This window comes from Pygocentrus nattereri, chromosome 3 (genome assembly GCF_015220715.1).
Source record: "Pygocentrus nattereri isolate fPygNat1 chromosome 3, fPygNat1.pri, whole genome shotgun sequence".
In the NCBI taxonomy this organism is placed as follows: Eukaryota; Metazoa; Chordata; class Actinopteri; order Characiformes; family Serrasalmidae; genus Pygocentrus; species Pygocentrus nattereri.
This window is the reverse complement of record NC_051213.1, coordinates 44,448,866-44,460,184: the sequence shown is the minus strand read 5'-3', so window position 1 is coordinate 44,460,184 and position 11,319 is coordinate 44,448,866. Positions and strand designations below refer to the sequence as shown.

Genomic DNA, 11,319 nt, shown 5'->3' with positions numbered 1-11,319 from the left:
TTCATGGTATGCGAAGGGTGTTAGAGTCAGGTGTGGGTAACTTGCATATCTATTAAGGCACCATTAATGCTGAGGGCTACATACCCATTTTTGAGCAAGATATGCTGCCATCCAGACGACGTCTTTTTCACAGACGTCCTTCCTTGTTTCAGCAAGACACATTCTGCACATGTTACAACAGGGGGCTTTGTGATCAGAGTATAGTCCAGACTTGTCTCATAATGAAAACGAGTGGCATATTATGAAGAGCAAATCAACAACAAAGGCCCTAGACTGCTGAGCAGCTAAAGTGGTGGTATAATAAGCAAACCTGGGGAAAGAAAAAAATTCACTGGACAATTGGTGTTTCTAAACTTTTATTGAACAAACTTAATTGGTTGAAATATCTTGTCTTTCAGTTTTAAACTGAATATGGGTCAAAAAAGATGAATGCTTTTATTCATGTTTTTTCCTACCGTCACAACTTTTTTGGAATTCAGCTTGTATATATCAATTTTCATGTATTGCTACATAGCTAATTAACCCTTGCCTTGAAGCACCCCTTTGAATTAATTTTTTACTCATATCTCAAACAAGTGGAGTTTTTCCATATCTCAAAAATGCAGTTTTTAAGCTGTGGTATCTGGGCCTCATATGATATCCGGCTTATGAGTTGGAATGTTTAAATTAAGGGGGACCTGGTCTAAAGGCCAGGGTCCCATGGGAGATGGGCCCCTTTCCCCAGTCTCTCTCAGTTCCAGACATATGAGATTATTGAAACAAGTTCCATATGTTTTGCTTCAGTTTCACAAAAACAACTGGCATATATAAAGCGTAGAGTTTCAGAGGTGTTTTAATATTTGGCTTTTATAACAGTAATGATGAAAAGGAAGCCTAATATTACAATTTCTTTGAGCATCAAAGTGTGAGTGTAAATACAATGGGTCAGACAATCTGTTCTAGAGGAAAGCAAAGTGTTCATCCCAAAGTAGCCTAAACCATCAGCATTACTGCAAATACTATGCACGCTGACCAAGAGGGCTCTTGTTTGGTCTAATGTCAAAAGGGCAGAGGCTTTTTGTTTTCCCTTTGGAACATTGATGTTCTACCTATTTTCTTCCCTTTTTCTTTTCTTTTTGTTTAAATACCCACTTGAGCTGCATACCCTACCGGTCACCCCTCTACAAAGGTGTGACAAAGTGCTGCTGTTTGCCACAGCCTTAAGTAGAGGAGTCCACAGGTGTGTCAGGTTGGGCCTAATCAGCCTGAGGGCTTCTGGGAATTGGAGTTCCCTGAAGTTATGGCACCCTTACAATTACCAAAACATGTAACACACTGCGTTTACATGCACTTGATAATTCAAAAACTGTTATTTTGTCAGTAAGCTGTTTCACGCCTTTACATACACTTGGATAATGAGTTAACAGAAAAACTCTGGGTCTGCATAAGTCAGGCAACAATCAGACATCTGCTTTGCAACCCACCAATAAACTTGCAGAACAAGATGGACGAGACATAAAGTGCAAACTTCATACCGTGGCTTTTTTTTTTAAAATCACCTTAAAGCTAAAAGTGAAGAAATTATTTAATTGGAAATAGTTAGCAAATCTGTTATTTTTATGATAGAGACATAACTGTCCTTATTCAGGAAAAAAAGAATTAAGGCAGTTGGAGGGACACACACCATTCACCAAGTTAATTATTATTATTATAAAAATAATATAATAATAATTCTGCTTAGTCCAGTCATTATGTAAGCAGTTAATTAAAGATATTAAAAATCTTCTAGAATTTTTGAAATTTTGAAATTTTGCATGAATGTGTAACGTGGGGTAGCAATGATGAGGCGGACGCATGTGCTGAGAGAAGCAAGATTTATTAAGGGCAAATCCAATATCAGAGTCTATACAGTCCAGGGTCAGAGAGCCAACATGGATAGAATGATGGGCAGACGTGACAAAAAAGAATACAGACTAAACAAAAACAGAGACTAGGACAAATAACAGAGGCCGGAAGAATGAACACCAAACAATACCATACAAAGACAAAACAATATACTACAAAGACCAGCAAAGAACTGGGGAAAAACACAGGGCTAAAATACAACAGGGTTAACAATACACATGCGGCAAACACAGGTGAGAACAATCAAGGGTGGGGTCTGAAAACAAGGGGGCAGGCCTGGGAAGAACTCCATGAAAACAAAAGCACATGGACAAGACTGGAAGGTAAACAAAAGCACATGGACAGGAGTGGGAGGAGTCCATTTGATTTGTGACAGAGTGCACGAAACAAATGGACACTTTTGAGTGAATTTATTACAATTTTTCATAGATATGCAATAATGTGACTTGCCAGGTCCCTTGTAAATTGGTATGGAATGACTCACACAGTGCCATGAAAAAGTATTCGGCCCCTACTGATTTCTTCTGTTTATGCATAAATGCTTTGTTAGCTAATACCAGATGTCTTCCAAAAAGTTCCACTCTCAGCTCATTGGTCCACATAACGTTATTCCAAAAGGCCGTCAAGGTGTTTTTTAGCAAAAGTGAGAGGAGCCTTTAGGTCCCTCTTGGTTAGCAGTGTTTTTCGCCCCATGGATACCATTTTTGCACACTCTCTTTCTAATAGTGGAATCATGAACCTTATCTAAGGAAGCCTTCAGTTCCTTCTCCAGGGTATATTTTGGTTTGTCCATCTGAATTTACGTGACCAAATTGTAAGGCAAATTATTCAGTAACTGTATGAAATTAATGTCAATTTTTTAAAATTAATTTTATTTTTTAAAGTTTCTTGCCAATTAACAGAAAATGTGTTTTATGATCACACTAATTGCTATATGCTTACAATTTACTGCTGAAAGCTAAAAACCTCAGACGCTCTTTGTAATTTTTTATAAAAATAATTTTTACAGAGCAGACCACTGAAGAGACGCCATCTGTTTATAGCTTATAGCTCAGATTTGTGGAAAAACAAACTGTGAGTTCAGCTTCTTTTATTATAAGGGTTTAAAATGATATCACTGCCTAAATAGGAAGACTAGAAAGAAAGACTAGAAAGACAATTACAGCCTCATACGACACCCAGCTGAATGTAGCTTATGAAATATGAAAGTTATGAAGAATATGACGAAGTGCGTTTTGGAACCACCAGTGTTGAAAGTGTTAAGATGGACATCTGTGTTCATTTGTGACTTCCTGGATGAGTTTTTGTTTGAAGATCTAAAGCAATATATAAGATATAAAAGAATTCAGGAGGGGGCAAATACAACATAATAATAATCAAGATGATCAAGATAAATTTGATCCTGATGTGCAAAAGTTACAAAATGTTTATGCAAATATTAAAATGCAATCAAATAAACAAAGATTTTTCTACGCTTATTTTCATTCAATGGCATTTTGTTAAACATGTGATGTAAACTTAATATCGCTGTGGATTTGTTGTCTTTGTATGGCCTTCGCTGGCCATCTGTCCATTCTCAAGAAAGCTAATGATTGATCGGTGGATTAATAATAATACTAAAACACCAGTATAAGAGTAGACGTTCTAAGCAGAGCTTTCAGCTGATCATCCAGCAGTTCCTCCAATCATGAAGTGCATCATTTTACTGGCTCTCTTTGCTGCGGCATGTAAGTTTTCATATTCTCACATTTCTGTTTAATCTATAATGTTCTAATCTTTCTTAAGGAAAGAAACGCAAAAAGCTTTAATACTTCAGCACCATGCTGTGCTACTATATTAGGACATTAGGAAAAGGTTTTGTGCCCATAGTGATGGTATCTGTACTCAATTATTTGTAATTGTCCTCTTTATTTAGACAAACGGACAGCTAGATTGAATCAAATAAATTTTTTCCCCTCCCTCTGACATCTGATCTACACTTTTCTGCTGATATCGGCCCGATACCTGATATCAGTGCCATCTGTGTGCTCAACAAGACTGTACGATTACAAATGTGTTTTTGAATGCAGGTGACGTAACATGTCATTCATTAACAAGCCTTAAAAAGTGTAAGTGTATATATAAATCCATATAATTAATATACTCAAATGGGCCTAAACATCATGCCTAATATAATGCTGATCCATATGTAGCCAAAACAACTCCAACCCACTAAGCCAAGGTCTTGACCACTGAGCCATGGACAAGACCTCTGAAGTTGCAATGTGGTATCTGGCACCAAAACGTTAGCATTCCTGTAAATTGTGAGGTGGAGCTTCTACGGTTTACAGTTGTTGCTCTAGCCTATTCCATAGATGCTCAATCAGATTGAAATATGTGAATTTGACAGCCAGGGCAGCACCTTAACCTCTTCAGTATGTTCCAAAACCTATTTCCTAACAGTGTGGCAGGACACATTATCTTGTTGAAAGAGGCTAGTCCCTTTGGGGACAGGTACCATGGACTTGTTTACCTGGTCCTCAACAAAATTTAGATCAATGGCACGTGTCAAATCAACAGCCACATGCATGCCTGGACCTAGAGTTTCCTTGCAAAACATTGTCCAGAGCATCACTCTCCCTTCACCAGATTGTCTTCTTCCCACAGTGAATCCTGGTGCCATCACTTCCCCAGGTAAAGAGTGCATATGTCAAAGAACAATTGGGAATTGAAAGAACTGGGTGACCTTCTTCCATTGCTCAAAAGTCCAGCTCCAATGCTTGCATGCTCATTATAGGCGCTTTTGGCAGTGGATAGAGGTTAGCATGTCCACTCTGACCGGTCTGCGGCTACCCAGCCCCATACACAACTTGGTCAATGCACTGTGTATTGTGATACATTCCTCCTAAGCATGCATTATGCCAGCAACTGGTGCAGCCAATTGGTGTTAAAAATTGCATCATTAGTATAAAGGAGATACCTTATGTGCAGTCAATGGTTTCCAAGTCACTGTATTATAAGTGCACCTGTATCTGGACAGTCCAACTCCTGGTGAGTTAGTATTATGGCACAACCTAAACTATGAAGAGAAAAGAATTATCCAATTAACTCTGTGACCACACACTGACCTCTTGGCTACAGTGTGCTAGGAGCTGTGGGCATCTCTCAAATCAGCTGGAAGAAGGTTCTATGGTCTGAGACCAAAACTAAGCTTCCATCCACTTCACTCCTTTCTTTTTTTCGGTAGCAGATTGTGCAGAAAGGCCCAGTAACTGGCTAAACGAGCCTGAAACATTTCCTTTTTCTTACAATGAGCTCAGAAAAAAACATACTTTATCGTCTCTCCACTACAGTCACTGCCCCTGTTGACGCTGATGATAAGATCGTCGGAGGGTATGAGTGCGCAGCACACTCATTGCCCTACATAGCATCTCTGAATATTGGATATCACATTTGTGGAGGCTCTCTGATTACTACATGGTGGGTCCTGTCTGCTGCCCATTGCTACAAGTCGTAAGTAAAATTCTTTTGCGTTAACATTTATTTGATTTTAATGTCCTTTCCCTCTCAATCCCACAGCAGAAGCAACACTAACCTTCTAACTGCTGTAGGAGTACACAAGGAGGAAGATTTGCTTGAGCAGAGCCTCACATTGGCAGATTTAACTGGCACAGTACTTAAGACACACGATCACGTTCGTGGTCAATTAGCACAAGCCATTGTCATATGAGATCATTCAATCCCAAGCTTATATCATTAGAAGAACCCTTTTTAGAATGCTTTTCTATAGAGAACCATATACAACACATTCTCCATCAATCTATTTAAGAGTGTACAACCTCTGAATATGTGTACATTCACTTATGTTTCCTATCAACACCATTGTAAAGAATTACGCAGAAATTTTGAAAAAAGCAGTTAAATTTCTCTTGCAGCAATCCCTATTTCGTTACAATAAATGAAAAGAAGTCAGAAGTTTGTTAGGCTGTTCGAAATAACCAAATTATGGAATGTGGCGTTTTCTGAAAGAGATGATCAGCATTTATCTGTGGGGTTTTCAGCACTCTGGTGATGCCTGACAGGTCAGAATTACTGAAGAGAACCAATGCTAGTTAGTACCATCCCAGAGGGGGCGCACAAGAGGAATGAATCTCGTACAATCCAACCTGACACACATGATCTATTTCTAGGGTGAGGCTGAGCCTCATCCTGCTGAAACAGATCTTGAAGAATGGTGGAGTTGATGAAAATACAATTGTTATACACACCAATCAAGGGGGCACTTTGACCAACTTAGGGCAAAACACGAAGGGGCTCAAGCCCATCACTGGGGTCTGTACACTGTACACATGGCTGCTTGGTTCCTTTAATAAAGGACAACATGGAAGCTCCCACTTGTTCTACCTTGTATGCAGTTAGAATAATAAAGTCAGTAGAAACAACATTTAACACATATTTCTTGGTTTTGTCAAACAAGTTTTGCAGCACTGAAATGGTCTCTAAGAAGCTCACAACTACAGCCTAAAAAGTAGATGGACTGGACATGTTGTGAAACTATTCTTGCTCAAGAAAAAACTGGGTACATGAGATTAACGGTCTTATCTTTTAATAGCTCTGTTGAGGTGCGTCTAGGTGAGCACAACATTCATGTCTACGAGGGCACTGAGCAGTTCATCTCTTCCTCCATAGTCATTCAGCACCCTGATTACAATGATGCTACCTACGACAACGACATCATGCTTATCAAGCTGAGCTCAGCTGCCATCCTGAATGAATATGTGAGCACTGTGCCTTTGCCCTCACCCTGCAACTTCCCCTCTGCTGGTACCTGGTGTCTGGTCGCCGGATGGGGAAACACTCTCAGCAGTGGCAGTAAGTAAGCTTACTTCAAATCCCCTCAGTTACTGCTCTGCAAAACTTTTCCAAAATCATAGTCTTACATTTTTTCAATTGTTTTTCAATTTTTTACAATTATTCCAACAACCATGTGCACCAACTGTCTTTGAAAAGTCGGTGGGTGGAAACTGCCCACAGCATTATCACTTCTAATGTAGTCCCATATATGATAAATGGAGACCACCAGGGACAAACAGTAATACCTGGCTAACACTGGGGAGAACAGGTTGCATACTGACAACAACCAGGAAAGGTAAACCACAAAGGCTAGCTCAGAAGAGATGCTACGTGTCCACTTGCATGGCTTATCACAGGATTCTGCCACACTGGATCTCTCTGCTTGATGCCGATATGCCGGTAGGTGTTTCTGTGACTTTACAGAAATGAGGGAACGATATTAAACATCTGGGGCCGTGAACAATCTGACAAGTTGCTTGCTGTTGCACAGAGGCAATGAGACTAAAATACAGACTTGTTCTTTTATTTTCAGAAATGCATAAGTTAGGCCCGAAACATACTTCACACAAGGACGCCAGCGGGGCTGCATTTTAAAAATGTGTCTCAACTCATTTCATAATGCAGCCAAGCCTGACAAGTGCTCTTGCACCGCCAATGTGCTTCTTCAACTTCCACAGCAGATAAGCAGTTGAATCTTAAGGCCTCAGCATAACGAAATTCTCGAGGGCTCCACGAAGCCGAAAGTGCCTTCACAAGCTTACAAGCTTGGATACTTTCTGCGGTTTCGTGTTGCCTGTCACTGATGCTCCACTAGTGTGGGTGATGCTATGACATTTCATGATAAGTTCCATCACTTGTAAAGAACGATTCTATCACAGCTCTAGCTACAGCAACATGCCAGAATACTGCCACCATTTAAGGTGGAATGGGGAAATTCAAACAAGAAGCTGGGAAATAGAAAGCCAACTTCAAAAAACAGACTTAACATCTTACATCTAGGAGGTACTCACTGATTATTCAACAGTAGTGCATTTCACAGTGAAATACTGATGTGTCTGCCAAAGCTTCTTGTGAAATGAAGCTCCTCAAAGTCGTCCACCTTTGCTTCACAGCACTCCTCCATTTTACCGTTCAGTCATAGGCTTTGTTGCGTAGAGTCTTCATCTGAGGAGTTTGTCCAGCTGCCATGCCTGCGAACGAAGCCCCCACGTGGCATCTGCGGTTGCTGGCTTTCTCTGCGATAATGTCGTATTGTTTACTGAAGCCAAGCAAACGTTTCTGCAAGAAGTATGCTGAGGCCTTTATGCAAGGATGACTTACATGAGCATAAAAAACATGATACATTATTACCTTTCTGTTCCAACAGAAGGGGTAAAGCAGCTCACACTCCACTCATTTGTCCTCTATCGCCCCCTTCAGTACTGATCGTTTTAACTGTTTAAATGCACAGCGAGTTTGTACAGAAGGACGGAGCATCTGCAATGGCCAAATGCTGTCATTTGTGTTCGTATCCTTGCGTGAAGTATGTTTTGGGCCTATATGCACAAGCTAGAAAGTTGAATGGCTTACTCTCACTAGCAAGCTACCTTAGCAAGTAACCGACAAGATCTGCATTGATTTAAAGTGATGACTTTCAGCTCAAGCCATGTAAACTGCATAAAACGATGTCTTCTCTCTAAATGTTCACGGTCAAGTATAGTCTAATATCATATAGAAAGCAATGGGCCTTTTTTCGATCCCCTCAGCTGACAGTCCATGACTGAAGTGCCCTTGAGCAAGGCACCTAACCCCCAATTGCTCCCCGGGTGCCGTGGATAGGGCTGCCCACTTCTCTGGGCAAGTGTGCTCACTGCCCCCTAGTGTGTGTGTTCACTAGCGTGCATGTATGTGGGTGTTTCACTGCACGGATGGGTTAAATGCAGAGGTCTAATTTCATAGTGTGCGAAACAGAGTTTACAAGTGGTTGTAAATTAATTCAACTGGCCTTTAGCAAACTCTCTGTCTCACTATACTTTGTGCTCTTAACCAGGGTGATTATGCTTTATATGTTTCTCTCAAAAGCAAATTACCCTTCCACTCTGAGATGCCTTGACGTTCCTATCTTGAGTGACAGCACTTGCACAAGCTGTTACCCTGGTGAGATCACCTCTAACATGTTCTGTGCTGGCTTCCTAGCGGGAGGCAAAGACTCTTGCCAGGTAATGAGAGTATCAGGACTTTTTTCAGTTTGCTAGTCATGATGGTGATATTTTACAATATTTTTTATTAGTAATTTCCAAAACAGCTGTAAAAACCTCAAAACAATTGTGTATCCTGCAAATGTGGAACAAAACATTTTGCTTTTAAATGGCTTAATACACCAAAACATTATCAGGTGATGAGGTAATTCAGGTTTTCATGAACGTATAAACAGCAAATTAACCCTTATAAACGCCGTGAAACATCGGTTTTTATTATGTCTTACTGTTAAGTGGATATAGTGTAAAAGTGCAGACTTTAAACTTTCAATTGACACCAAATTTGTCTTTGTAACTTGAAGATCATTATTAAAATGGATTAAAAATGGTCTTGTTTTGTGGAAAGAAAGGCCCAGTCCCATTTCTTCTTTTTACCCCTACCCCTTATTTTCGATTGACACCCTAACCCCTTGGAACTGAGTGGTTGAAATCTTGCCCTACGAAATTAAATAAAAGAACTTTACTTCATTAACAGCTACTAGCGCTGCTCTGTAGGTGATCCACTCAGACTTCAGTGATAGCAGAGGAAAGTTCAGTTTTACTTAAATTTAAGGAATATTATACCTTCAAAGAGAGAATATAAGACAATTGTTTATTCTTTGGTGAGACGAAGCCAAAGTCGGCTATTCGCCAGCTTCTTGTTCGAATTTTCCCGTTTCACCTTAAATGGTGCAGCAGTTACATTCTGGCGCTTCAGGCGTCAAAACTACTGGACTATTTAAGGTGGAACGGGAAAGTTAGTTTGCTAGCTACCGAGACATTAGCATACTATTAGTGATTTTTTGTGCTTGTTATGAAGAAAATGACCAAAATACATTGGAATGACATTAAACTAAGATAATACAGTGGTAATCATAATTTTTTAATGAAGAAAATGTTCACATTTGTGGGTTTTTTTGGTCGCTCGCGCAGCCATCTACTTGGAGTGTCGATATTTTGCCCTACCCCTCTATCTCAACAAAAATTGGGACACCCTAACCCTAGACATGAACACGCAAAACAGGGCTAAGTGGTGGGGGCAATGGGAGTCATCCTTGATATTTTTTCGAAACAAATTCGAAAAAATTCGACTTGTGCAGACTTGACCCGATGATGTAGAAAATAAATCCCATGTAAATGCAATTAATTGTGTACAAATGATAGTCAGGTTAATAAATGGTCCACATCCATAAGAAAACCAAAGAATATCCAATTTATTTGCTCTTCTTTTGTGCTCTCCCTAATCACTAAACCCCTTTTCTTGACCCCTCCAGGCTGATTCTGGTGGACCAATCATGTGTGATGGTGTGCAACAGGGTATTGTGTCATGGGGTGATGGCTGTGCCCTAGTGAATAAGCCTGGTGTCTACACCAAAGTCTGCAAGTACATCTACTGGATCAACGGCATCATTGAGAACAATTAGATCTGTCAGATGTAGCTTTTTTTTTTTTGTGCCATCACTTAGTAATTTCCAAAATATCTAGAAAAGATTAAAAATCATTAGCAAAAGAAGAAAGAAATGTGTGTGAGTGCTTTGTTTAATAACTGAGTGCTGTATGGAAGCTCGCATGGAAATATTTGACCATTGAATAAATGAATAACTGAACTGAGCATGAATTCAACTTTATATGCTTTACAGAATATTGGACACTTATCAAAACAGTCTAGTCATGCAGTCAGTCTAGTCAGACAGTCTAATCATATTCCAGAGGAGAGCAAACAGTGTTTATCCCAAGGCCGCATTGCTGTGGATATTATACACGCCCACCAAGAGGGTCAAACAGGTCAAAAAAGCAGGAGCTTTTTTTTTCTTCCTTTACTTTTTTAATTCACAGCAGGACAGAAACAGATATTGAACCTACAAAGATCTACGCCCCAGTCAAATGGCATGTTTGGATGACTTAACTGACAGTATGTACACATCCTCTAAAACCCATGTGTCAAACACAAGGCCCGCCACACAATCCTATTGGGGCCACAAAAGTATTTTAAGTTTCTTTTAATATTATCGCGTTTCATAAATGTGCTGCACTACAGTCCCCAGCATGCACTGCAATGCAATGTAATGAGCTCCGACTCTCCTACCCCAACAACAGTCTATGGGACAGTGGCTAGACCATTCTAGTCACATCACCAAAAATGCATTTCAGCTGCAGTTCAACCAAAATAAACACTTAATGTCAGCTGAGCAGCTCAGAAACTGAGCCCAAGCCTTGATGAACATGCAGCAAAGAAAGGATGCCAGGTTTAAAAGACTTTTACTTTTTGAAACTTTAAAGTGTCCATGTAATATATCAAGGTCCACTATAAGTGCCTGTGTTTTACTGTTGAGGTATTTACTTATTTTGAATAAATGGCCTGTTGAGGTTACAGCACAACATCGAA

At 39.9% G+C, this 11,319-nt stretch overlaps 1 protein-coding gene across 2 annotated transcripts; it reads left to right on the top strand.

Annotated features, from left to right (window-relative positions):
• The first annotated feature begins 3,544 nt into the window (after nucleotides 1-3,544).
• LOC108429977 (trypsin-3-like) lies at nucleotides 3,545-10,443 on the top strand. 2 transcript variants are annotated; one of them, XM_017702084.2, is made up of 5 exons: nucleotides 3,545-3,611; nucleotides 5,217-5,376; nucleotides 6,476-6,735; nucleotides 8,779-8,915; nucleotides 10,208-10,443. In XM_017702084.2, exons 1-5 carry the CDS (start codon nucleotides 3,572-3,574, stop codon nucleotides 10,355-10,357), a joined length of 747 nt encoding a protein of 248 aa, XP_017557573.1. In that variant the 5' UTR covers nucleotides 3,545-3,571; the 3' UTR covers nucleotides 10,358-10,443. The 2 variants fall into 2 exon arrangements, with proteins under 2 accessions (XP_017557573.1, XP_037393127.1); XM_037537230.1 differs by lacking the exon at nucleotides 3,545-3,611 and having other exon boundaries at nucleotides 5,237-5,376; nucleotides 6,553-6,735.
• The last annotated feature ends 876 nt before the right edge of the window (nucleotides 10,444-11,319 follow it).